Here is a 28,000-nt window from a genome sequence, read left to right as displayed (position 1 = left end):
TTCACGAGGGTCACACTGACGTTTATTTGCACGACCAATCACCACAGTATACATTAAACACACTGTATATAACATTAACCATGATCACTATCTTATACTACAGTTATAGAGCTATAACTATATATGGAGATTAAATATTAAATATATATGTGGCCACTAGGGGGGGTAAATCCTTATAACAACAATAATTCAGTTTAATTCAGATTCTATAGAAAACAATTTAATACAAGTTGTACCAATTTAGCTCTTTTATATCTAGGAAATGATTCAGAGCAATACGAAATAGTATATATCTATAATAAACACAAAATAAGTGCATAATTAAATGGCACATTATTTAGAAATATCATATCATAATATGAAACTAATTTAACTAAAATAGCATAACAATGTTTAAAAAGTGTAATAATGAGTTAGTAAGTTTGTATAAAAGAAATCTAAATAATAAAAAGAAATAGTTAAGTTTTAGGAAATTACAAAACAAAAAATACAAAATTATATTCCATTGTTGCATTTCACAAATTTTTGTTAAAAAATCTGCAAAACTATAACGAAAAAGCTGTTTAATTATAAAATTTTACTATAATTTCACCTTTTATTCCATCATTAAATTAAGAAATGAATCAGTGGAATATAAAATGTAAAATTTAAGGCAGTTTTGTGCATCATGAAATCTTTTATATTCGATTTTATTAGAATTTGATTTCTTTAGTAAAACTGGGCGTGTCTCGTAAAGGCGGAGTTTCTCAGCCATATCGCCGCCTCCTCCCCCTAGTGAACACTTAGAATAAATGCAGCTAAAGTTTTATAAGCTTATATAAGAGACAGGTGTGTGAGTATGTGTGTGTGTGTTATAAATGTTTGTGTGTTATAAGTGTGTTATAAGCGTTTATAAACACCAAGTACGGCTTTGCAGTTGGAGCAGACATGTTTAGCATCTCTCAGACGATCCACACAGAACGGGATCAAACAGCAGCCCAGAAAACACCTTAACACACAAAAATGATAATAACAGTTATTATATAATCAATAACTATAAACTACACACAGTAACAATAACACAGTTAATATACAGCTCTGGAATATAATCAAGAGGAAGATGGATGATCACAAACCATCAAACCACCAAACTGAACTGCTTGAATTTTTACACCAGGAGTAAAGCAGCATAAAGTTATCCAAAAGCAGTGTGTAAGACTGGTGGAGGAGAACATGATGCCCAGATGCATGAAATTAAAACTGTGATTAAAAACCAGGATTATTCCACCAAATATTGATTATTTCTGAACTCTTAAAACTTTATGAATATGAACTTGTTTTCTTTGCATTATTTGAGGTCTGAAAGCTCTGCATCTTTTTTGTTATTTCAGTCATTTCTCATTTTCTGTAAATAAATGCTCTAAATGAGAATATTTTTATTTGGAATTTGGGAGAAATGTTGTCTGTAGTTTATAGAATAAAACAACAATGTTCATTTTACTCAAACATAAACCTATAAATAGTAAAATCAGAGAAACTTATAAAGAGCTATATAATCAATAACTATAAACTAGAAGTACACACACCACTAGAACAAAATAAATCAGCACACAAATAATTAACAATAGAATAGAAATAAATTAAAAATAATAAAACAATATGAAAAGAAAAAGAAAGCAAAATGATTAGAAATTAGAATACAATTGACTATAAATAAATAAAAGTAAAATAAATGTTACCAAAAATTAACCAAAAACTAAAGGTACCTAAACTTAACTCTAAACATTCTACACTAAGTAAAATACAATAGAAATATTTTTTAAAAAAGTATTCTGAACACACCCATAATAATAATGTGCGTGTGTGTATAGTGTGCATATAATGTATAGTATGTGTATATAGTGTGTATGTACAGTGTGTGTATATAGTGTGTATGTATAGTGTGTGTGTATAATGTGTGTGTATATAGTGTATTTGTATAGTGTGTATGTATTTTGTGTGTGTATAGTGTGTGTGTGTGTGTGTGTGTGTATATAGTGTATTTGTATTGTGTGTATGTATTGTGTGTGTGTATAGTGTGTGTGTGTATGTGTGTGTGTGTATAGTGTGTGTGTGTATAGTGTGTATGTATAGTGTGTGTGTGTGTGTGTGTGTGTGTGTGTGTGTATAGTGTGTATGTATTGTGTGTGTGTATAGTGTGTGTGTGTGTGTACCCGCAGAACAGCAGTCCTCCACAGAACAGGTAGGTGAGGAGTCCGGGGTTGTACTGCACCTGAGTGACGGCGGTGTGGCGACAGGTCGGACACGTCACCTGAACCGGGCTGTCTGTAAACGGCCCCAGCACTACACACACACACACACACACACACACACACACACACACACACACACACACACACACACAAACACACACAAACACACACACAGAAATCTGATTCAGCCTAATTCACTCAGTCTAATTTCATTACAGGAGAAACCATGACAACAGCAAAGCCAGCTGCAACATCCGCTACACCAGCATGATAGGTGGTTGTCAAGGTGTTGCTACGTGGTTATGACAGTATTGCTATGGTGTTGCTAGGTGGTTGCTAAGATGTCGCTGTGGTATAGCTGTTGTTTGGAAAGGGGTGTGTTGCTAAGGCGTTGCTGGAAGATTCACTATGACGTACCAGATGTTTTCTATACCATTACTAAGGTGTTGCTATGGTATCCATGGTTTTGCTATGAGATAGCTGTTGATTGCCAAAGGTGTTGCTTTGGACAAGGGTGTGTGTTGCTGAGGTGTTGCTAGAAGTTTGCAATGATGTAGCAGGCACTAAAAGGATGCTAAATGTTGTGGGAGTGAATGGGAGGAATGAAGGATGGAAAAAACGACAAATAAAGGAGTGTGGGTCAGTCAAGAACTCCTGCCCTGATAGGAGCGCATCGATTTTGGTGGTCGTCAGAACAATGGAACACTATGGCACGAGTTCAGTGTGTGATGTAGTCAAGATTGTAGTCGTATTTGCATAAAGTCATGTAAACAAAGTACAGTGCATGCTTACCCGCTGTGTTGGCTCGTCAATCCATCAGTTACAAGGGTTGAACAAACACCTGTCATTTTAGTGTGGGAGGTTTCATGGATAAAATGGAGCAGCCTGGGAAAGGGATGTTCGGGTGCTAACCCGGATTGTATCCAAAAAACATAAAACCACGGCTGATCAAATCACGGCAGAATTCAATGTTCACCTCAACTCTCCTGTTTCCACCAGAACTGTCCGTCACCACAATCAATTACTGTGCTCTAAAACCAGGTGTTTCACGTTCATTCTCCAACACCTGTACCTTGGCTGTAGTTTGAAGCTAATGCTAAGTTAAAGCAAGCTACGCTAACCTAACCACAGTCCTGCAGGCGCAGCTAGCCTTCCAGCTAGCTAAGCTAACAAACACCACCCAGTTAACAGGCAGAAATGCTCAGAAACGTGCAGCTTTCACATGAAGAGGACTTATGCTTAATTATGATTTTAAGCTAACGTCGGTGGTGTTAGCCTGCGTAAGCCATATGCCGTTTTGTAGTTACCGTTCTGTTATAGTTCACATGTTGCGGAACTACTTTTTGGCAGAAGGCACAGTCCATATTAAAGCATGTTCCTTATGAATTTCTAGAGGTTCTTTGATTTTTCTTTTTTTTTTTTTTTTAAACTTGTATAAAAGCAATAGAAGGTTGTGAGTTCGTGTTTCATCACGAATAATTGCATGGCACCTCTAGTGTTCTATTGCATAAGTAAAGAATAACACAGTGACACTGACTTATGGCTGTGGCATCACTGCAACCTCCTGGTAACAAAGCAAAACCAGGGCTACTTTCACACAGGGAGAAAAAGTGTCCTAAATTTCGTATTTTTCTCTATTTTGGACTATCTGTCAGAATCCTGATGAACTATCGCTTTATATTCTCTGTGTGTGTGTGTGTATAGTGTGTGTGTAGTGTGGAGTCACAGGATGTGGAGGGAAATTATCCCAGAGAGAGTATAATCAGATCAGACTCACCCACCACCTGACCTCCTGCAGCCGCCATGATACTGTAACACACACACAGTTAGAGTGCTTCAGATTTTTTTTTTTTTCAAAAATTATTTTTAATGGTTTTGTACAGGTTCTTCTATCATCACAAGCAAAAGTCTTATAAAGGTCTTATATAGAACCACCTCTAAAAGGATTTAAAATTAGCAAAGAATTTGCAAAGAACCGTGTTAACACCAGGACTGTGGAGAACCTGGAGGCTAGAGAACCATCTCTGTTGCTCTTATACTTCTTTTCCACCAACAAAGTGCTGGTGCCGGACCCAGAGCCGGTGCCGGCTCCTCTAAACCTGCAAACCTTTTAAGAACCAACCCGTTTCCACTGCTTTCACTGAAGGTGGGCGTGTTCCACAAACCGGAAACAGATGTTCTGTGGATGATTTGAGCGTTTTTTTTTTTTTTCGTGACGCTTGAACGCCCCACCCTTTGACTGCTCGCATCACAGGTTAGCTGCTTCCAGACCAGCAAGATTGTCAAGATCAAGTGGTCAAGAACCTGTGACTTTTGCGATGGAAAATCACAGAACCATTCAGAAACTTGACACCAAAACCAGCTCCATGCCAGTGAAAAAATGCCTTTAAGACACCCATTGGATTCAATTGTTAGCAGTTAGCAGTAGCAGTTCATCCCCATGCCTCCACCTCCATCACTACACACCTCCAAACTTCATGTAGCTTCAGAGTTCATCACTCACTACACACCTCCAAACTTCATGTAGCTTCAGATTAGATTAAGATCACTGGACACCCAGGAGAACAGTACTTGTCTGATTGCATTGTGCCGAGTGTAAAGTTTGGTAGAGGGGGGATAATTATGATTGTGGTGTTGGGTTCCTCAGTAGTTGGGCTCGGTCCCTGAGTTCCTGCGAAAGGAACTTTTAATGCTTCACAGACCAAAAGATTTTGGACAGTTTCAGTTGTTTGCATGGTTCATAAACACTTTAATGGCTAATGGTTCTTTACATGGTTAAAAACGCTTGATTCATCAACAGTTACATGGTTCTTTACAGATTTTGGTGTCTAAACGGTTAAACAGTTCTTCTCTCTGCACAGTTAAATGGTTATTTGCTTGGTATAGAGGATCTTCATGAGGTTATAGATGGTGAGGAACTGGTAGCTTGTATCTGGTTACAGTAGAACCGTACAGCAGTAATCTGGGTGTGGATCTGTATTGTTTGGATCTGTACGGAATAAGAACACCATATGTTTTTTATTAAATTTCCCGTCCACCCAGACCCCCGCCCAGCCACAGATTCCCAAACAATCATCCAGAGAAGAAGTAAAGCAGCAGATTAGATCAGAACCGAGAGGGCTTTACTGCGGTTCTAAACATTACTCAGAACCGCAGTACAGCTGCGGTACCGGAGCTGCAGTGGGTCACACTCGGTTCTACTCGGATCTTCTTTATCAGTATAAAAAACACTTCCTAACACAGGTACTGAACACGGTTCCTCACCTGGTACTTTACATATTAAATACTTAATCATTAAAGATCAATCATCACCAGATAATCAATAAATACCAATAATAATAATAATAATAAGAAGAAGAAGAAGAAGAAGAATACTCACAGATAGCAGAGTGTTTATCAGAGAGAACCAGATACACCAACCTCCTCCCAGTTCCTCTCCCTCTCTCTCTTTCTCTCTCTCTGAAGAGTGACCACACCCCCATCACAGAGAGAGGGAGAGAAAGAGTGAAAGTGGGAGAGAGAGAAAGAGAGAGAGTGAGGGAGAGAAAGAGAGAGAGAGTGAGGGAGGTAAATGAGCAGCACGAGGTTTAAATTAAGTTCCCCCCCCAACACACACACCAATATCCCTCTCTTACCGTGTTTGGTTATTGTTTGGGTCATGTTGTTTTCGTGTGTGTTTGGTTAGTGTTTGGGTAGCTTTTGTCTGTGTGGTTAGTGTTTGGGTAGTGTGTGTACTATTTTGCAGTGTGTTTGGGTCGTGTTTGGTCTGTGTTTGGGTCGTGTATTGGAGAGTGTGTTGAGTTGTGTTTTGGTTATGTTGGATTTGTGTGTGTGTGTAGCATTTTGCAGAGTGTGTGGGTTGTGTAGTGTTTGGAGAGTGTTTGGGTCATGTGTGGGTAGTGTTTTGGAGAGTGTGTTGAGTTGTGTTTTGGTTATGTTGGATTTGTGTGTAGTGTTTTGCAGAGTGTGTGGGTAGCATTTGGTTAGCATTTAGTTATTTGAGTGTTTGAGCAGTATTTGGGCAGTGTTTGGGTCATGTGTGTGTAGTGTTTTGGAGAGTGTTTGGTTAGTGTTTGGGTCATGTGCGTGTAGTGTTTTGGAGAGTGTTTGGTTAGTGTTTGGGTCATGTGCGTGTAGTGTTTTGGAGAGTGTTTGGTTAGTGTTTGGGTCATGTGTGTGTAGTGTTTTGGAGAGTGTTTGGGTTGTGTTTGGGTCATGTGTGTGTAGTGTTTTGGAGAGTGTTTGGGTTGTGTTTGGGTCATGTGTGTGTAGTGTTTTGGAGAGTGTTTGGTTAGTGTTTGGGTCATGTGTGTGTAGTGTTTTGGAGAGTGTTTGGTTAGTGTTTGGGTCATGTGCGTGTAGTGTTTTGGAGAGTGTTTGGTTAGTGTTTGGGTCATGTGTGTGTAGTGTTTTGGAGAGTGTTTGGGTTGTGTTTGGGTCATGTGCGTGTAGTGTTTTGGAGAGTGTTTGGTTAGTGTTTGGGTCATGTGTGTGTAGTGTTTTGGAGAGTGTTTGGTTAGTGTTTGGGTCATGTGCGTGTAGTGTTTTGGAGAGTGTTTGGGTTGTGTTTGGGTCATGTGTGTGTAGTGTTTTGGAGAGTGTTTGGTTAGTGTTTGGGTCATGTGTGTGTAGTGTTTTGGAGAGTGTTTGGTTAGTGTTTGGGTCATGTGTGTAGTGTTTTGGAGAGTGTTTGGTTAGTGTTTGGGTCATGTGTGTGTAGTGTTTTGGAGAGTGTTTGGTTAGTGTTTGGGTCATGTGTGTGTAGTGTTTTGGAGAGTGTTTGGTTAGTGTTTGGGTCATGTGTGTGTAGTGTTTTGGAGAGTGTTTGGTTAGTGTTTGGGTCATGTGTGTGTAGTGTTTTGGAGAGTGTTTGGTTAGTGTTTGGGTCATGTGTGTGTAGTGTTTTGGAGAGTGTTTGGTTAGTGTTTGGGTCATGTGTGTGTAGTGTTTTGGAGAGTGTTTGGTTAGTGTTTGGGTCATGTGTGCGTAGTGTTTTGGAGAGTGTTTGGTTAGTGTTTGGGTCATGTGTGTGTAGTGTTTTGGAGAGTGTTTGGGTTGTGTTTGGGCTATTTTGGGTTTGTGTGTTGGTTGTGTTTATGCAGTGTTTAATTAGTGTTTGGGTCTATGTTTGGATAGAATTGGGTCATGTTTTTTTAGCATTTTGGTTGTGTTTGGGTGATTTTTTGGTGGGATTTGTGTGGTTAGTGTTTGGGTTTGTGTTTGGGTCGTGTTTGTTTAGCATTTTGGTTGTGTTTGGGTGATGTTGAATTTGTGTGTGGGCAGTGTTTGGTCTGTGTTTGATTAATGTTTGGGTCATTTCTGGGTAGTGTTTTAGTCGTGTTAACATTTATATAAACCTTAAAGATCGTTTCGTTTCAGAACTCATTATTTTCTATAAGAAACATCAACATCAGTCTACATTTCAGGAAACTAATAAAGTGGAGTTTGTCTCCCTCTTGTGGTGGACGGTGGAAAATGTTGCCATTAAAATGTTCCAGAAAAATATTAACAAAAAGTTAAAATCACTCAAAAAACACACACTGATCTGAATCAAACCAGTTTAATCAGTACAAATCTGTGCAATTTTATCCCTGTAAACGAGGAGCGGCGGGACGTCCCGCAGCGATACCTGAATTCTTCATCAGTGACATCATACATCTCAGTGGATCGGTGTAAAAATAGATCACTTTATAGCGAGAAAAGTACGAAACATTTAAAGAGTTCGTCCGAAATCCTCAGAGCGGCTCAGCAGTGGAGAACCGAGCGTTCAGTTCAGCGTTCTCTCGGCTTCTCGACCTTTACAGTCTTTAGAACATCTAACAAACCTTCTCACAACATCACTAACACCACCACGTTTCACAACCTCGTTATTATAACGATTAGAATCTGATTACATTTCTGATTAACCTCTTCCTTCAGAACCACATAGACCCGCCGAACATCCAGGAATCTTCTCTAAAAAACCCGGAAAGCAAACGTTCAGATTATTCTGAACTGGAATTTACAGCTCTAAACTGTATCTAAATGCATTGAATTTAAAGTTTGAATTTCCATTATTTGTTAGCTGAACGTCTTAGCTGGGATGAATTTATTTTCAATTTTAGCTACACTATCCTTGTATCTCCAGTGCTAATTAGTAGACTATAGATTTTGATGACCTTGACAGCTTCATAGCTAATTGTTGTGGGATCAGCCACAAACTTCAGACACCAAACCAAAGACATTTCCTAGCTGATCTTAAACATAAAGGAGCCAATAAGAGGGTGTTTTGCCTGCGCCACCGTAGAGAAGAATTTCTATTGGTTCCCTAAAGAACATGTGATGATTAGCGTTCTAGAATCTTCACGTAAAGTTTCGTAAAGTTAAACTTGGTCCTGGTGTTCCTGTAACTGAGTCCACCGCGGTTAAATTAGCTCCTTTATTAGCAGGGCGTTTATGAGCAGGACGTTCGCCCGGCGTCCACCGCCGTCATGACGACGCCTCCTTCCCCTCCGTCTTCCTCGTTCTCTCAGGCTCCTCCCCCTCCCGCTCTCTCAGAACTGTCAGCAGGACCTTCAGCAGCGAGTTCTCGGCGAGCAGCTCCTCGGAGGCGTCGGCGAGTTCCTGCAGTCTCCCCACGGCGTCTGCCAGCTGCCGGCTCTTCTCGCGGTACAGCGTCTCCAGCCGGCCGCTCTGCTCCTGCAGCTCAGCATTGTGGGATTGCAGCTGGGCGTGGTAAGAGGTCAGGGCGCGAGCGTGGAACGCCAGCCGCCGGTTCTCGCGCCACAGCGCTGCCAGCTGCCGGGACAACTGCTCTCGCGCCTGCTGCAGCGCCAGCACCTCCCCCTGCAGGCTGCGAAGCTCCGCCTCCAGCAGGGACGCCGGTCCTGCCCCCGGCGCCTGAGGGGCGTGGCCTGTGTGCTGCAGGATGAAGCGCACCAGGTTGGGCAGCGTGACGGGGGCGGAGTCCGGGAACTTCACGCTCATCTGCTTCCTGCGGGAGGGGAGGAGTTTAAAATATACACTTAACTAACACTAATTAGGACATTATTAAATGTTATTAAATGTTACTGCTTAAGAACGAACTGAGACATTAGTTAAGCATATGGTAAACGTCTTAATTAGTGTTAATTAATTATTAATGTGTCATCATTATAATAAAATTTAAATTCATACACATTAATTAACATAAGCAGCTCAAAATCACTGCAGATTATTGCAATCAAGTTTCACAAAATATGAAAAAATATGAGTTATCCATCAGAAATATCACAATTTATTAATCATAATCAACTGTGACCAGATACAATTATGATGTGATTAATTGTGATTAGTCATTACAAATGAATGTGATTAATCACAGTTAAACTACACACGGCAAGAGATTAACTGTAAACAATACAAAATAAATAAATAAATAAAATCAATAATAAAAATACTGAAATGAATTGTGATTGGTCTTGTAAATTAAAGCGATCAGCTTCATCAAGTAATGTGATTATTAATTGTGAGCAATCACCAAAATAATCATGTAATTAATCCTGATTAACCTGTTACACACACATTCCAGTAAACTCAACCAACTTAATCTAAAATAATGATTCACAATTAATTAAATTATAACTGATTCATTAATCAAACATAACGTGATAATTATTGTGATTAATGTCAGAAGATATTTTGATTATAAAAGAGAGGGCTGGTGCTAATTTGTATCACACTCCAAAAATGAACAAGGCAATACAATAACTGATGGAATATTTATGATATTTATGATATTAATAATATTAATGAGATGAATGAGTTTACCTGTGTTTGGGGAAGAAGAGGAAGGAGGGCAGGTGATCCACCATGAATTCCCAGGGCAGATCATTAAGACCAACATTTATTCTGATAAACAACAATAAAACAAACACACTGTTTAAAAAAATATGCTTAAAAATTAGTAATCTTTAGAAATTACAATCAAACTTTAATAAACTTTTCTTTCATCTCAAAATTATTTACACTGTTTTTATTAAACTGATTTAAAATTATTTTCTATTGTTTATGTGAGATTGAGATGTAATGAAGTGTGCAGTTTCTGACCTGGCCACCGTGAGGGCGCTGTTTCCCTGAAAGAGTCGAGCCAATCGGAGGAGAACATGATTCAGAACCGTACAGAACCCGCACCAACCCGAGTAGTAGAACACCAACACGTCCTACAGAGAGACACAGTGATGCATAAACCGTAAAGTTTACAGCGTATAAAATATAATAAATACAGTGCCTGATGTAAAGTGTGTATACTGCAAAGTGTAAAATGAAGAAAATGTAAAGATTGCTGTGTTAAACTACAAGATGTACAGTGCGTAGAGTGTAAAGAATAAAGAGAGTGTAAAGTTTACCGTTTATAAGCTATAAGACATACAGTGTGTAAAATATAAATGATAACGTTTGCAGTGTAAGACTTAGTGTGTGGAAAAAAAAAGTAAAGTGTACAGTGTAAAAGCTATAAGACGTAAAAAATGCCTGATGTAAAATATGTAAACTGTAAAGGGTGAAATGAAGAAAATGTAAAGTTTACAGTGTAAAACTATAAAAGGTACAACAGTGTGTAGAGTGTAAAAAGTATAAAAAGAAGTGTAAAATGTAGAAAATGTAAAGTTTACAGAGTGTAAAACCCTCACCCTTTCAGGATCCATCACTGTGTCGATGAAAGAGTGTGTGGTGACTTCCTGAATGAGGGATTGTGGGGGATGTAGTTCTCTGTGGCCCACCAGGTGTCTGTGGAGGGGGCTGTAGGGGGCGCTGAAGTTCAGAATGAAGTGTTCTGCAGTAGAAAGAAGAAGAGGTGTACAATGTGTAAAATGTAAAGTTTACAGTGTGTAAAAACATATAAGCCGTTGAGTGGGGTCTCATAAGAACTAGAGTATGTCACAAACCGTTTGTATCAATGCCTCGATTCAGCCAGAGGTTCTTTTACCAACACCTGGTTGCAGAGTTTAATACGGGAACCAAGAGCAGAAGCGTTAAATCACAGGTGAGTAAATGTAAATCTGTACCTAAAGAATTTTTATCGGCGTTCTCCAGAACGTAGTGCGTCTCGTCCCTCAGGTTGACGATGGTTGTGAAGGTACGAGTGCTCTGGTTCCCTAGCGCCCCGAGCCTCTGCGCCAGAGGCCAGGACAGGTGCGAGTCCAGCAGGTAAAACCGCAGCGTCTTATTGGTCCGACAGTGCAGACCCGTTACTGAGTCCACCACCAGGGGGCAGTGTGGGTCTGACCGTGCCGGAGTCTCGGGGTCCTGCGGTAGCGTCCTGCAGCATGCACTGTAGTGGCTAAAGGGGCTGTAGGTGTTCCGCAGGTTGGTGCAGGTAGAGGGCACCGGAACAACAATGTTCCTTAAATATGAGTCTAGAACCGCCTCCAGCTCCATGACGGAACATCGAGAACGCAGCAGGGGGGAACATGAGGTAGAACCTGGAGCAGAGCGGTTTACGCACAGCTCACAGATGCTAGCACTAGAGTTAGAGTTAGCGTTAGCGTTAGACTCGGACCTCGAGCCGGACAGCAGCAGGGACTGGCAGCACCTTGGCCCAGGCAGGGGGGACCCTGATGGGGTCAGCAGGGCAGACGGGATGCCTCCGTCAAACTGGAGCTCCGATAAACAGCAGGAGCGATAGCGCAGCGCTACGTCCACCACCTGAGAGAAAGAGAATTTATATTAATCAACTGATGTCTTATCATTATTAACTTAAGTAAAGTATTTATGTCTATCATCATTGATTATAGACTATTAAGTGATCAGCCAAGTTAAAACAACCATAGTCATATTAGTACAATTCATTACTCTATCACATCATATATCACTATATCACATCACTATATATACAAAAGTATCGTTAGCATTCATTTCAGTTGGAAACAACCGAATTCAATTACTATTATTATTATTATTACAATTGGAGTGCCAAAACCATTGTAGTGTAAAATCAAATAATCGTGATTAATCACAGCATTTGTGTGATTAATCGGGACAATCCATATTTTGTTAGATTTTAGGTAGTCATGATTAATCACATTATTTTTGCTTAAGAAGTCATGACTGTTTACGATGCAATTAGTCGCAGTTTTTGTGTAACGATAATGCAATTAATCGCGATTAAGCACTTTAATTTGTGCCTGTGATTGCATGTAAAATCTGCATGAATACTAAAAGCAATAGCAAAAGTAAAATGAAGAAGCACCAAATATTGTGACCAATCACAACTACAAGCATAATGTAATTAATGTAATTAAATTACCACACAAAAACTAATAATCATGATTATGTAATAAAACAATAAACAGTCCTATGTAACACAAATACTGCGATTAATTGTGATTATTTATTTAAAATGTTGACACATTATTCAAATGATTTCTATGTAAAAATTATTAAATGAAACTAAACATAAAAACTTCAGGAGGGATTGTTTGGTGGGCGGAGACGTAAGTATTTACCTCAGAGAGCAGCTGATGATTGGCTGTAAGTGGATTGTGTGGGAGGAACGTGAGCAGGGCGGGTCCTTTGTGAAGCTCCGCCTCCAGGGAGTAGCTCTTGGCTCCTGTTGGCTGGATCCAGTGAACGACGCTCTCTCGGTTTTCATAAACCCAGTTACAAATCGCTTCAGCCGTGAAGTTCCTCTCCTCCCGCGGGAACACCTGACAAACACAGAGGAAGATTAATCATGACTAATCACGACTAATCACGACTAATCACTTTAATCGATTTAGTTTGAGTTTAATTAGCATTGCAGTTTTGACTGCATTGATTTAGTGGAAATAACTGCAATTAATTGCATTAACTCAACTGGTTAGCTGAGATTAATCAGTATTTGTTTGCAATCAGTTGAGTATTTTAGTTTCCGATTAATCGAGTATTTTAGTTTGCGATTAAGTGCACTGTTGTATGAGAGTAGTTGAATATAGACAGAAATAGAAAAGTAAATAAATACCCAAATCAGTATTTGTGTAGGTGTCAGTCACTGCATTGGTTTATTTCAGATAATTGCCATTAACACAACAAGAAAATAACTTCAGCTTCATAATTAACTATTTACCTGATGTGAACAAGATTAATTGCTGTGACTAATCACAACTACACTAATTACAGTTAACCCATATATTGCAGGAATTCTCTCTGCAGTAAAACTGGTTTGGGAACTCAGGCCAGTTTATCTGCAATCCTAAACCCTTAACTAAACCATCACAAAGCTCACACTCACTGAGGCCACTTTATTGGAAACACCTAGTGTAGAGCAATGTATAAATACATAAATATGATGTAAAACATCATCAAGTCCTAGAAGTAGATAAAGAGAACCCAGATAAACAAATGAGACAAAATATTATATTTGCTGTTTTGTTTATTGAGAAAAATAATCTAATACCCCAGGGTAACTTCTAAACAACTGAAGGGCTCTTTTAGATTGGCTAATTTTAAGGTTCATGAGTCCCCAATCTGAAGAACACCAATGTGCATGGCAGGGTTGCAAGGAGAAATCTTAAATCTCCTCTGATCTTAAAAAAGAACATCGCAGGTCATCTGCAGTTTACTGAAATCACTGCATCTGGAAAACCTGCCGTCAGTGATGGTGGAATCATGAATTCTAAAATATCAGAAAATATCAGGACATCTTTTCATGAACTGAATCTTAAGAGAAGGTGGGTCATACAGCAGGACAACGACCCTAAATGCACATATTAATGTTTAGGAATGGGGCAAAGTCAAAGTCGTGAGCTTAATCCAATGAAAACCATTGTGGGCGGAGCTTAAGCGAGAAGATAACGTAAGAAAAATCCCCAACATTCTAGAGTGGAAGCTGTTCTGATGATGTTTTAGATCATATTGATGTAGAAATATAGAAACTTCTAAAGGGTTGACCGTACCTTGTAGTTCCACTTTATTGGAAACCCTTGTACATGTATAGGTATGTGTATGCGAAGTGTGTGTTTTGTGTAGTGTAGTGTAGTGTAGTGTGTCTGTGTGTGTGTGTGTGTGTGTGTGTGTGTGTGTCTGTGTGTAGTGTGTGTTCTTACCAGTGATGTGTTGAATCGGCGATGCAGATACACACTTTCGTCCTCTCTCAGGGAAACGCCCTCCGCCACCTCCTGATTGGTCACCACTCCAAACCGCACCGCCTTCTGAGAATCTGCACCAATCAGAGTAACGATTTACATAACAGTGAAATGTATAGAGGACAATAAACATTCAAATATACATATGACATCATAAATATTAGCTATATCATAAACAATGACTAATTTCTCAAATAGAATCACAATAAATAACCCTGTCTTATTTGTAATAAGTGTGTGTGTGTGTGTGTGTGTGTGTGTGTGTGTGTGTGTGTGTGTGTGTTACCTCGTCTGAGCGCGTGCAGTGCGGAGGTGAGGAAGGTGACGTATCCGGGCGGCTGGGGAGACGAATTAAACTCAAAGAACCCGACAACACCCTGCTGCAGAACGAACACACACACACACACACACACACACACTTACTGACAATTAAATTCAATCCACAGAGTGATTTGAGTCAGTGAATCAGTTTCTGAATTGATTGATTCATTTGGGTTTGAAGTCTCAGAGTACTGATCACTATTCCTCTCTGAACTGTGCACTACAACAATCTACGACACACTTTCACAGCTAGTGCTGTAGCAGGTGCAGCAAGTATAACATAAAACAAACAGCAGTTTACACGTATACACACACACACATCCTGTTCACATGCCATTTAACGCTTGGTAACCCAACCACACACACACCGTTTCCTATTCACACACAATTCAGGAGACTCAAAATGACCTACTTCTCCCACACCCAACCCGATAATATTACAGTCACTAATATCACTAAAACTGCTAAAATCTTTACATTTACTAGAATCACTACAAACAGAATCGATTACTATCCATTATAAGAATATGATGTCAGTTAAGCTTAAAGCTACAGTTGGGCCAAAGAACAGTTAGTATGAAGGTGTGGTTGGGGCAAAGTTAACAATTTCGTAGATAGGTTTAAGGTGGGGCTAAGGTCTAGTTATGGCAAGGCAGTGGTTGGGGTTAAGATAAGGTAAACGTGTGGTTAAGATAAAGTTGTGGTTGGGCTTAAGGTAAAGGTGTGGTTAGGGTAAAGGTAAAGGTATGGTTGGTATTAAGGTCTAATTAAGGTAAAGATGTGGTTAGGTTAAAGGTAAAGTTGTGGTTGGGGTTAAGGTGTAGTTAAGGTAAAGGTGTGGTTGGGGTTAAGGTGTAGTTAAGGTAAAGGTGTGGTTGGGGTTAAGGTATAGTTAAGGTAGAGGTGTGATTGGGGTTAAGGTGTAGTTAAGGTAAAGGTGCGGTTGGGGTTAAGGTGTAGTTAAGGTAAAGGTGTGATTGGAGTTCTGGTATAGTTAAGGTAGAGGTGTGGTTGGGGTTAAGGTATAGTTAAGGTAGAGGTGTGATTGGGGTTAGTGTATAGTTAAGGTAGAGGTGTGATTGGGATTAGTGTATAGTTAAGGTAGAGGTGCGGTTGGGGTTAAGGTGTAGTTAAGGTAAAGGTGCGGTTGGGGTTAAGGTGTATTATGGTAAAGGTGTGTATGGGGATATGGTATAGTTAAGGTAGAGGTGTGATTGGGGTTAAGGTAGAGGTGTGGTTGGGGTTAAGGTGTAGTTAAGGTAGAGGTGCGGTTGGGGTTAAGGTGTAGTTAAGGTAGAGGTGCGGTTGGGGTTAAGGTAGAGGTGTGATTGGGGTTAGTGTATAGTTAAGGTAGAGGTGTGATTGGGGTTAGTGTATAGTTAAGGTAGAGGTGTGATTGGGGTTAAGGTAGAGGTGTGATTGGGGTTAGTGTATAGTTAAGGTAGAGGTGTGATTGGGGTTAAGGTAGAGGTGCGGTTGGGGTTAAGGTGTAGTTAAGGTAGAGGTGCGGTTGGGGTTAAGGTAGAGGTGTGATTGGGGTTAGTGTATAGTTAAGGTAGAGGTGCGGTTGGGGTTAAGGTGTAGTTATGGTAAAGGTGTAGTTAAAGTAAGTCAGCACTAGTTTAGCCGTATCTGAGTTTGGTTCTGTTGGTTTTCAGGTGAAAGCTGTTGTCAGTAGGTACCTGGCGGTCGGTGGGAATTCTCTGGGTCGCTCTGAGTTGAACGCTCTCGGAGGAGTGAACCTCTGCGCTCTGGACATCAGTACCCTCAATACAATCACCTCCACCAACTTACAGTGAGTCTAAACACATACACACACACTCACACACACACACACACACACTCTGACGTACCTGTGTGTGTATCAGGAGTGCAGGTTCGCTGTCAGTATCTACCTGCAGTTTGGATCAGAAGCAGGTTCTGTTCAGCGTCGCTCAGACGGCCTTCAGCGACAAAACCCTGAACACCCCCCGAGCCTCCACCCCCGTCTCCACCAACGCCTACCAGCTCATCCAGACCTACCTCGGTGAGACCCGCTGCACCGCTCTATAACAGCTCACAACACTCTATAACAGTCTGTAACACTCTATAACACTAAACAGTTCTAAACAGTGTATAACAGTTTATTACACTCTATAACACTATATAACAGTCTACAACATTTTACAACACTTTATAACACTATCACTCTACAACACTATAACAGTTTATAACACTCTATAGCCCTATATAACACTATACCACACTGTAACACTCTATAATAATGTTATGAACTCTGCTATAACACTAGCAATGTTTTACAGGTGGTGCCAGTCTTGCGTACGTCCAGAATCTTGCAGCATCAAATATCAGCATGGACATGCCGACCTTCTTGTCACTGAACCCAGCTGTGATCAATGTGAGTGTGCTGTAACTCTACTGTAGCTCTATTATAGTTCTACTGTAGCTTATTTGTAGTTCTAGTGTTGATCTAGTGTAGCTCTATTTTACCTCTAGTGTAGCTCTAGTTTATCTCTACTGTACCTCTACTAAAATGTATCTACTGCAAATCTACTGTAGCTTTACTGTCGTTCTACTGCAGCTCAATTGTAGCTCTATTGTAGCCCTACTGTAGTTTTACTGTAGCTCTATTGTAGCCCTACTGTAGTTTTACTGTAGCTCTATTGTAGCCCTACTGTAGCTCTATTGTAGTTCTGCTGTAGCTCTGCATATCTCTAGAAAAGCTTTATTGTAGCTGTATTGTGGCCCTACTATAACTAAATTGTAGTACTGCTGTAGCTCTATTGTAGTTCTGCTGTAGCTCTATTGTAGTTCTGCTGTAGCTCTAGAAAAGCTTTATTGTAGCTGTATTGTAGCTGTGTATTAGTTCCAGTGTTAACTCTAAAGGTAGTTTATGAAAATGCTAGCACTTGCATTGTCCATTCCATTCTATTGTATTTAGATTCAATCAGAATTATTGTTTGAACTCTAATGAACTCTTTTCTGTGTGTGTGTATAATGTGTGTGTGTGTGTATAATGTGTGTGTGTGTGTGTGTGTAGGCTCTGACAGTCTCTGAAGTGAAGGCTTTGTTGGGAAATGCTAATTTAGCGGATCTGAAGAGGTATGAGAACAACACTGTGGTTCAGAACTGGGTTCGGCTGCAGCCGCAGGTCCAGCTGGACGCGCTCGCTATTGGCCTGACGGGCGGAACCGCCTCCAACAGCACCACCGCAGCACCCGCCACCTCCAACGCTACGACTGCTAACGCTATCGCAGCTACAGCTACAACAGGTACACACACCTGGGCTAACTACAATAACTGATCATAACCTGGGCTAACTATGCTAACTGATTAAAACCTGGTCTAACTACAATAACTGATCATAACCTGGGCTAACTATGCTAACTGATTAAAACCTGGTCTAACTACAATAACTGATCATACCCTGCGCTAACTATGCTAACTGATTAGAACTTAGGATAACTATGCTGATAATAATGTAGGCTAACTTTGCTGACAGATAACATCCAAGTCTAACTATGTTAACTGATAATAACCAAGGCTAAAATGCTAACTGCAATAGCACCAATTAAATTGATTATTGGTTATTGATTATCTCTCTTTCTGTAGGTTCGGGGTCGAGAGTCCAGGCCCTTCCCAGACTGCAGCTACTTGTCTTGTTGTGGGTTGTCATGGCAACACTGAAGCTAATGCACTAATGACATCACAACATTATAAAATTATGATAATGATGAAATTGTAACTGTTCTTTATTACATTATATTAGTTATACCCCGAATTTGGTATTTTACGTATTGCACTTTATACATTAAAATTACGCTGTTTTTTTCCTTACTGTCCTACAGTCCTGCTTCAGTCCTGTCTTACACTACAGTCTACAGTCCTGTCTCACAGGCCTGTTTAAGTCCTGTCTTACACTCCTGCTTCAGTCCTGTCTAACAGTCCTGTCTTACAGTCCTGTCTTACAATACAGCTTCAGTCCTGTCTTACAGACCTGTCTTAATGTCCTTTCTTACACTATAGCTTACAGTCCTATTTCAGTCCTGTCTTACAGTCCCGCTTTAGTCCTGTCTTACACTCCTGCTTCAGTCCTGTCTAACAGTCCTGTCTTACAGTCCTGTCTTACAATACAGCTTCAGTCCTGTCTTACAGTCCTGTCTTAATGTCCTTTCTTACACTATAGCTTACAGTCCTATTTCAGTCCTGTCTTACAGTCCCGCTTTAGTCCTGTCTTACAGTCCTCTCTTACACTACAGCTTCAATTCTGTCTTGTCTTATAGTCCTGCTCTATAGTCCTGCTTCAGTTGTAGGTCCTGCTCTTTGGAATTAGGCGTGTTTTATGAATGATTTTTTATGTTACTAACATACAGTATCTAATATGGGAAACGGTACTGAACCTATTTATGATGCTAATGCTAATGCTAATGTAGCCCCGCCCTTAATCAGACTACTGTCTCTCTCTTATTTTCCCGCTTTCTTACCTTCATATCTCTGCACTTGTCCAGCATTATATCCATTATATTCATCATTAATAACCCAGATTATTATTCGTTTAATCAGCACAAATGTGTTAAATTTTCTCTGTAAATAAGAGAAATGCAAATTAATAAAAAATGAATAAATAAATAAAGAATTCTCCACCACATTCCTGCTTTAATGTAACTTTTTACAGTTTTTCTCACTTTTCATAAAATTTTGACGAATGATGACCTAATATATTTACACACATATCATTTAGCCTACAGCAGTTTAGCCCCGCCCATTCAGCCTACAGCAGTTTAGTCCCGCCCATTCAGCCTACAGCAGTTTAGTCCCGCCCATTCAGCCTACAGCAGTTTAGTCCCGCCCATTCAGCCTACAGCAGTTTAGTCCCGCCCATTCAGCCTACAGCAGTTTAGTCCCGCCCATTCAGCCTACAGCAGTTTAGTCCCGCCCATTCAACCTACAGCAGTTTAGCCCCGCCCATTCAGCCTACAGCAGTTTAGTCCCGCCCATTCAGCCTACAGCAGTTTAGCCCCGCCTATTCAGCCTACAGCAGTTTAGCCCCTTCTATTCAGCCTACAGCAGTTTAGTCCCGCCCATTCAGCCTACAGCAGTTTAGTCCCGCCCATTTAGCCTACAGCAGTTTAGTCCTGCCCATTTAGCCTACAGCAGTTTAGACCCGCCCATTTAGCCTACAGCAGTTTAGTCCCGCCCATTCAGCCTACAGCAGTTTAGCCCCACCCATTTAGCCTACAGCAGTTTAGTCCCGCCCATTCAGCCTACAGCAGTTTAGCCCCGCCCATTTAGCCTACAGCAGTTTAGTCCCGCCCATTCAGCCTACAGCAGTTTAGTCCCGCCCATTCAGCCTACAGCAGTTTAGTCCCGCCCATTCAGCCTACAGCAGTTTAGTCCCGCCCATTTAGCCTACAGCAGTTTAGTCCCGCCCATTTAGCCTACAGCAGTTTAGACCCGCCCATTTAGCCTACAGCAGTTTAGTCCCGCCCATTTAGCCTACAGCAGTTTAGCCCCACCCATTTAGCCTACAGCAGTTTAGTCCCGCCCATTTAGCCTCAGCAGTTTAGTCCCGCCCATTCAGCCTACAGCAGTTTAGCCCCACCCATTTAGCCTACAGCAGTTTAGTCCCGCCCATTTAGCCTACAGCAGTTTAGTCCCGCCCATTCAGCCTACAGCAGTTTAGTCCCGCCCATTCAGCCTACAGCAGTTTAGCAAACAGCAATTTTAGCTGTTTGTTGACATTTTTATTATTTAGATTTTGTTTTAGTTTAGTTTTTATAATTTATATTTTGTAATTAGCGACACAAAACACACCAGTTCACGAGGGTCACACTGACGTTTATTTGCACGACCAATCACCACAGTATACATTAAACACACTGTATATAACATTAACCATGATCACTATCTTATACTACAGTTATAGAGCTATAACTATATATGGAGATTAAATATTAAATATATATGTGGCCACTAGGGGGGGTAAATCCTTATAACAACAATAATTCAGTTTAATTCAGATTCTATAGAAAACAATTTAATACAAGTTGTACCAATTTAGTTCTTTTATATCTAGGAAATGATTCAGAGCAATATGAAATAGTATATATCTATAATAAACACAAAATAAGTGCATAATTAAATGGCACATTATTTAGAAATAGTTTTTCATATCATAATATGAAACTAATTTAACTAAAATAGCATAACAATGTTTAAAAAGTGTAATAATGAGTTAGTAAGTTTGTATAAAAGAAATCTAAATAATAAAAAGAAATAGTTACGTTTTAGGAAATTACAAAACAAAAAATACAAAATTATATTCCATTGTTGCATTTCACAAATTTTTGTTAAAAAATCTGCAAAACTATAACGAAAAAGCTGTTTAATTATAAAATTTTACTATAATTTCACCTTTTATTCCATCATTAAATTAAGAAATGAATCAGTGGAATATAAAATGTAAAATTTAAGGCAGTTTTGTGCATCATGAAATCTTTTATAGCATTTCGATTTTATTAGAATTTGATTTCTTTAGTAAAACTGGGCGTGTCTCGTAAAGGCGGAGTTTCTCAGCCATATCGCCGCCTCCTCCCCCTAGTGAACACTTAGAATAAATGCAGCTAAAGTTTTATAAGCTTATATAAGAGACAGGTGTGTGTTATAAGTGTGTGAGTATGTGTGTGTGTGTGTTATAAATGTTTGTGTGTTATAAGTGTGTTATAAGCGTTTATAAACACCAAGTACGGCTTTGCAGTTGGAGCAGACATGTTTAGCATCTCTCAGACGATCCACACAGAACGGGATCAAACAGCAGCCCAGAAAACACCTAAACACACAAAAATGATAATAACAGTTATTATATAATCAATAACTATAAACTACACACAGTAACAATAACACAGTTAATATACAGCTCTGGAATATAATCAAGAGGAAGATGGATGATCACAAACCATCAAACCACCAAACTGAACTGCTTGAATTTTTACACCAGGAGTAAAGCAGCATAAAGTTATCCAAAAGCAGTGTGTAAGACTGGTGGAGGAGAACATGATGCCAAGATGCATGAAAAAAAACTGTGATTAAAAACCACCAGGATTATTCCACCAAATATTGATTATTTCTGAACTCTTAAAACTTTATGAATATGAATTTGTTTTCTTTGCATTATTTGAGGTCTGAAAGCTCTGCATCTTTTTTGTTATTTCAGTCTTTTATCATTTTCTGTAAATAAATGCTCTAAATGAGAATATTTTTATTTGGAATTTGGGAGAAATGTTGTCTGTAGTTTATAGAATAAAACAACAATGTTCATTTTACTCAAACATAAACCTATAAATAGCAAAATCAGAGAAACTTATAAAGAGCTATATAATCAATAACTATAAACTAGAAGTACACACACCACTAGAACAAAATAAATCAGCACACAAATAATTAACAATAGAATAGAAATAAATTAAAAATAATAAAACAATATGAAAAGAAAAAAAACAAGCAAAATGATTAGAAATTAGAATACAATTGACTATAAATAAATAAAAGTAAAATAAATGTTACCAAAAATTAACCAAAAACTAAAGGTACCTAAACTTAACTCTAAACATTCTACACTAAGTAAAATACAATAGAAATATTTTTTTTAAAAGTATTCTGAACACACCCATAATAATAATGTGCGTGTGTGTATAGTGTGCATATAATGTATAGTATGTGTATATAGTGTATTTGTATTGTGTGTATGTACAGTGTGTGTGTGTATGTGTGTGTATGTGTAGTGTGTATGTATTGTGTGTGTGTACAGTGTGTGTGTGTATGTGTGTGTGTATATAGTGTATTTGTATTGTGTGTGTGTATAGTGTGTGTGTATAGTGTGTGTGTATAATGTGTGTGTATATAGTGTATTTGTATTGTGTGTATGTACAGTGTGTGTGTGTATGTGTGTGTGTATATAGTGTATTTGTATTGTGTGTATGTATTGTGTGTATGTATAGTGTGTGTGTATAGTGTGTGTGTATAGTGTGTGTGTGTATAATGTGTGTGTATATAGTGTATTTGTATTGTGTGTATGTATAGTGTGTATGTGTAGTGTGTGTGTATATAGTGTATTTGTATTGTGTGTATGTATAATGTGTGTGTATATAGTGTGTGTGTATATAGTGTGTGTGTATGTGTGTGTGTGTATAGTGTGTATGTATAGTGTGTATGTGTAGTGTGTGTGTATATAGTGTATTTGTATTGTGTGTATGTATAATGTGTGTGTATATAGTGTATTTGTATTGTGTGTATGTATAGTGTGTATGTGTAGTGTGTGTGTATATAGTGTATTTGTATTGTGTGTATGTATAGTGTGTATGTGTAGTGTGTGTGTATATAGTGTATTTGTATTGTGTGTATGTATAGTGTGTGTGTATATAGTGTGTGTGTATATAGTGTGTGTGTATGTGTGTGTGTGTATAGTGTGTATGTATAGTGTGTGTGTGTATGTGTGTGTGTGTACCCGCAGAACAGCAGTCCTCCACAGAACAGGTAGGTGAGGAGTCCGGGGTTGTACTGCACCTGAGTGACGGCGGTGTGGCGACAGGTCGGACACGTCACCTGAACCGGGCTGTCTGTAAACGGCCCCAGCACTACACACACACACACACACACACACACACACACAGTAGAGAAATCTGATTCAGCCTAATTCACTCAGTCTAATTTCATTACAGGAGAAACCATGGCAACAGCAAAGCCAGCTGCAACATCCGCTACACCAGCATGATAGGTGGTTGTCAAGGTGTTGCTACGTGGTTATGACAGTATTGCTATGGTGTTGCTAGGTGGTTGCTAAGATGTCGCTGTGGTATAGCTGTTGTTTGGAAAGGGGTGTGTTGCTAAGGCGTTGCTGGAAGATTCACTATGACGTACCAGATGTTTTCTATACCATTACTAAGGTGTTGCTATGGTATCCATGGTTTTGCTATGAGATAGCTGTTGATTGCCAAAGGTTGCTTTGGACAAGGGTGTGTGTTGCTGAGGTGTTGCTAGAAGTTTGCAATGATGTAGCAGGCACTAAAAGGATGCTAAATGTTGTGGGAGTGAATGGGAGGAATGAAGGATGGAAAAAACGACTGATAGGAGCGCATCGATTTTGGTGGTCGTCAGAACAATGGAACACTATGGCACGAGTTCAGTGTGTGATGTAGTCAAGATTGTAGTCGTATTTGCATAAAGTCATGTAAACAAAGTACAGTGCATGCTTACCCGCAGCGTTGGCTCGTCAATCCATCAGTTACAAGGGTTGAACAAACACCTGTCATTTTAGTGTGGGAGGTTTCATGGATAAAATGGAGCAGCCTGGGAAAGGGATGTTCGGGTGCTAACCCGGATTGTATCCAAAAAACATAAAACCACGGCTGATCAAATCACGCAGAATTCAATGTGCACCTCAACTCTCCTGTTTCCACCAGAACTGTCCGTCACCACAATCAATTATTGTGCTCTAAAACCAGGAGTTTCAGTTTCATTCTCCAACACCTGTACCTTGGCTGTAGTTTGAAGCTAATGCTAAGTTAAAGCAAGCTACGCTAACCTAACCACAGTCCTGCAGGCGCAGCTAGCCTTCCAGCTAGCTAAGCTAACAAACACCACCCAGTTAACAGGCAGAAATGCTCAGAAACGTGCAGCTTTCACATGAAGAGGACTCTGCGGAGCAGGAGAGTTTCAGAGTTTCAGCGTTATTTCACCCCTTAACTTATGCTTAATTATGATTTTAAGCTAACGTCGGTGGTGTTAGCCTGCGTAAGCCATATGCCGTTTTGTAGTTACCGTTCTGTTATAGTTCACATGTTGTGGAACTACTTTTTGGCAGAAGGCACAGTCCATATTAAAGCATATTCCTTATGAATTTCTAGAGGTTCTTTGATTTTTCTTTTTTTTTTTTAAACTTGTATAAAAGCAATAGAAGGTTGTGAGTTCGTGTGTCATCACGAATAACGGCATGGCACCTCTAGCGTTCTATTGCATAAGTAAAGAATAACACAGTGACACTGACTTATGGCTGTGGCATCACTGCAACCTCCTGGTAACAAAGCAAAACCAGGGCTACTTTCACACAGGGAGAAAAAGTGTCCTAAATTTCGTATTTTTCTCTATTTTGGACTCTCTGTCAGAATCCTGATGAACTATCGCTTTATATTCTCTGTCAGTGTGTGTGTGTGTGTGTGTATAGTGTGTGTGTAGTGTGGAGTCACAGGATGTGAAGGGAAATTATCCCAGAGAGAGTATAATCAGATCAGACTCACCCACCACCTGACCTCCTGCAGCCGCCATGATACTGTAACACACACACAGTTAGAGTGCTTCAGATTTTTTTTTTTTTTTTCAAAAATTATTTTTAATGGTTTTGTACAGGTTCTTCTATCATCACAAGCAAAAGTCTTATAAAGGTCTTATATAGAACCACCTCTAAAAGGATTTAAAATTAGCAAAGAATTTGCAAAGAACCGTGTTAACACCAGGACTGTGGAGAACCTGGAGGCTAGAGAACCATCTCTGTTGCTCTTATACTTCTTTTCCACCAACAAAGTGCTGGTGCCGGACCCAGAGCCGGTGCCGGCTCCTCTAAACCTGCAAACCTTTTAAGAACCAACCCGTTTCCACTGCTTTCACTGAAGGTGGGCGTGTTCCACAAACCGGAAACAGATGTTCTGTGGATGATTTGAGCGTTTTTTGTTTTTTTTTCGTGACGCTTGAACGCCCCACCCTTTGACTGCTCGCATCACAGGTTAGCTGCTTCCAGACCAGCAAGATTGTCAAGATCAAGTGGTCAAGAACCTGTGACTTTTGCGGTGGAAAATCACAGAACCATTCAGAAACTTGACACCAAAACCAGCTCCATGCCAGTGAAAAAATGCCTTTAAGACACCCATTGGATTCAATTATTAGCAGTTAGCAGTAGCAGTTCATCACCATGCCTCCACCTCCATCACTACACACCTCCAAACTTCATGTAGCTTCAGAGTTTATCATCACTACACACCTCCAAACTTCATGTAGCTTCAGAGTTCATCACTACACACCTCCAAACTTCATGTAGCTTCAGAGTTCATCACTACACACCTCCAAACTTCATGTAGCTTCAGAGTTCATCACTACACACCTCCAAACTTCATGTAGCTTCAGAGTTCATCACTACACACCTCCAAACTCCATGTAGCTTCAGAGTTCATCACTACACACCTCCAAACTTCATGTAGCTTCAGAGTTCATCACTTCACACCTCCAAACTTCATGTAGCTTCAGAGTTTATCATCACTACACACCTCCAAACTCCATGTAGCTTCAGAGTTTATCACTACACACCTCCAAACTTCATGTAGCTTCAGAGTTTATCATCACTACACACCTCCAAACTTCATGTAGCTTCAGAGTTTATCACTACACACCTCCAAACTTCATGCAGCTTCAGAGTTCATCATCACTACACACCTCCAAACTTCATGTAGCTTCAGAGTTTATCATCACTACACACCTCCAAACTTCATGTAGCTTCAGAGTTTATCATCACTACACACCTCCAAACTTCATGTAGCTTCAGAGTTCATCACTACACACCTCTAAACTTCATGTAGCTTCAGAGTTCATCATCACTACACACCTCCAAACTTCATGTAGCTTCAGAGTTCATCATCACTACACACCTCCAAACTTCATGTAGCTTCAGAGTTCATCACTACACACCTCTAAACTTCATGTAGCTTCAGAGTTCATCATCACTACACACCTCCAAACTTCATGTAGCTTCAGAGTTCATCAACACTACACACCTCCAAACTTCATGTAGCTTCAGAGTTCATCACTACACACCTCCAAACTTCATGTAGCTTCAGAGTTCATCATCACTACACACCTCCAAACTTCATGTAGCTTCAGAGTTCATCATCACTACACACCTCCAAACTTCATGTAGCTTCAGAGTTCATCACTACACACCTCTAAACTTCATGTAGCTTCAGAGTTCATCAACACTACACACCTCCAAACTTCATGTAGCTTCAGAGTTCATCACTACACACCTCCAAACTTCATGTAGCTTCAGAGTTCATCACTACACACCTCCAAACTTCATGTAGCTTCAGAGTTCATCACTACACACCTCTAAACTTCATGTAGCTTCAGAGTTCATCACTACACACCTCTAAACTTCATGTAGCTTCAGAGTTCATCACTACACACCTCCAAACTTCATGTAGCTTCAGAGTTCATCACTACACACCTCCAAACTTCATGTAGCTTCAGAGTTCATCACTACACACCTCTAAACTTCATGTAGCTTCAGAGTTCATCACTACACACCTCCAAACTTCATGTAGCTTCAGAGTTCATCACTACACACCTCCAAACGTCATGTAGCTTCAGATTAGATTAAGATCACTGGACACCCAGGAGAACAGTACTTGTCTGATTGCATTGTGCCGAGTGTAAAGTTTGGTAGAGGGGGGATAATTATGATTGTGGTGTTGGGTTCCTCAGTAGTTGGGCTCGGTCCCTGAGTTCCTGCGAAAGGAACTTTTAATGCTTCACAGACCAAAAGATTTTGGACAGTTTCAGTTGTTTGCATGGTTCATAAACACTTTAATGGCTAATGGTTCTTTACATGGTTAAAAACGCTTGATTCATCAACAGTTACATGGTTCTTTACAGATTTTGGTGTCTAAACGGTTAAACAGTTCTTCTCTCTGCACAGTTAAATGGTTATTTGCTTGGTATAGAGGATCTTCATGAGGTTATAGATGGTGAGGAACTGGTAGGTTGTATCTGGTTACAGTAGAACCGTACAGCAGTAATCTGGGTGTGGATCTGTATTGTTTGGATCTGTACGGAATAAGAACACCATATGTTTTTTATTAAATTTCCCGTCCACCCAGACCCCCGCCCAGCCACAGATTCCCAAACAATCATCCAGAGAAGAAGTAAAGCAGCAGATTAGATCAGAACCGAGAGGGCTTTACTGCGGTTCTAAACATTACTCAGAACCGCAGTACAGCCGCGGTACCGGAGCTGCAGTGGGTCACACTCGGTTCTACTCGGATCTTCTTTATCAGTATAAAAAACACTTCCTAACACAGGTACTGAACACGGTTCCTCACCTGGTACTTTACATATTAAATACTTAATCATTAAAGATCAATCATCACCAGATAATCAATAAATACCAATAATAATAATAATAATAAGAAGAAGAAGAAGAAGAAGAATACTCACAGATAGCAGAGTGTTTATCAGAGAGAACCAGATACACCAACCTCCTCCCAGTTCCTCTCCCTCTCTCTCTTTCTCTCTCTCCCTCTCTCTCCCTCTGTCCCTCTGAAGAGTGAC

At 39.9% G+C, this 28,000-nt stretch overlaps 3 protein-coding genes across 15 annotated transcripts in view; 1 reads left to right on the top strand and 2 right to left on the bottom strand.

The window, feature by feature from the left end:
* LOC103033028 (uncharacterized) overlaps positions 1-19,280 on the top strand; it is a 72,101-nt gene extending 52,821 nt beyond the window's left edge. For 2 of the 6 annotated variants that reach the window (XM_049469371.1, XM_049469365.1), the window contains 5 exons: positions 16,291-16,427; positions 16,501-16,658; positions 16,936-17,030; positions 17,673-17,904; positions 18,245-19,280. In XM_049469371.1, coding sequence (XP_049325328.1) covers positions 16,291-16,427; positions 16,501-16,658; positions 16,936-17,030; positions 17,673-17,904; positions 18,245-18,333 — 711 coding nt within the window. In that variant the 3' untranslated portion in view covers positions 18,334-19,280. The remainder of the gene's footprint in view (positions 1-16,290; positions 16,428-16,500; positions 16,659-16,935; positions 17,031-17,672; positions 17,905-18,244) is intronic. The other 4 variants (XM_049469368.1, XM_049469369.1, XM_049469366.1 and 1 more) reach the window with 4 other exon arrangements.
* LOC103028192 (lipopolysaccharide-induced tumor necrosis factor-alpha factor homolog) lies at positions 1-27,991 on the bottom strand. Of its 3 annotated transcripts, none has more exons than XM_049469380.1 (4): positions 27,887-27,987; positions 4,009-4,040; positions 2,193-2,322; positions 1-988 (listed from the first exon to the last, which is right to left on the bottom strand). In XM_049469380.1, exons 2-4 carry the CDS (start codon positions 4,034-4,036, stop codon positions 880-882), a joined length of 267 nt encoding a protein of 88 aa, XP_049325337.1. In that variant the 5' UTR covers positions 4,037-4,040; positions 27,887-27,987; the 3' UTR covers positions 1-879. The 3 variants fall into 3 exon arrangements, with proteins under 3 accessions (XP_049325337.1, XP_049325336.1, XP_007237930.3); XM_049469379.1 differs by lacking the exon at positions 27,887-27,987 and adding an exon at positions 5,611-5,692; XM_007237868.4 differs by lacking the exons at positions 1-988; positions 2,193-2,322; positions 4,009-4,040 and adding exons at positions 20,450-21,461; positions 23,136-23,265; positions 24,925-24,956 and having other exon boundaries at positions 27,887-27,991.
* The window catches only part of txndc11 (thioredoxin domain containing 11), a 35,305-nt gene continuing 15,080 nt past the window's right edge, over positions 7,776-28,000 (bottom strand). The window contains exons 5-12 of one of the 6 annotated variants that reach the window (XM_007237867.4): positions 14,598-14,691; positions 14,273-14,385; positions 12,695-12,895; positions 11,255-11,894; positions 10,880-11,022; positions 10,299-10,411; positions 10,020-10,100; positions 7,776-9,204 (exon numbers count right to left, since the gene is read on the bottom strand). In XM_007237867.4, coding sequence (XP_007237929.3) covers positions 8,700-9,204; positions 10,020-10,100; positions 10,299-10,411; positions 10,880-11,022; positions 11,255-11,894; positions 12,695-12,895; positions 14,273-14,385; positions 14,598-14,691 — 1,890 coding nt within the window. In that variant the 3' untranslated portion in view covers positions 7,776-8,699. The remainder of the gene's footprint in view (positions 9,205-10,019; positions 10,101-10,298; positions 10,412-10,879; positions 11,023-11,254; positions 11,895-12,694; positions 12,896-14,272; positions 14,386-14,597; positions 14,692-28,000) is intronic. The other 5 variants (XM_049469374.1, XM_049469373.1, XM_049469377.1 and 2 more) reach the window with 5 other exon arrangements.

Source organism: Astyanax mexicanus, chromosome 21, assembly GCF_023375975.1.
Source record: "Astyanax mexicanus isolate ESR-SI-001 chromosome 21, AstMex3_surface, whole genome shotgun sequence".
In the NCBI taxonomy this organism is placed as follows: Eukaryota; Metazoa; Chordata; class Actinopteri; order Characiformes; family Acestrorhamphidae; genus Astyanax; species Astyanax mexicanus.
This window is presented reverse-complemented; position numbering and strand designations above follow the sequence as displayed.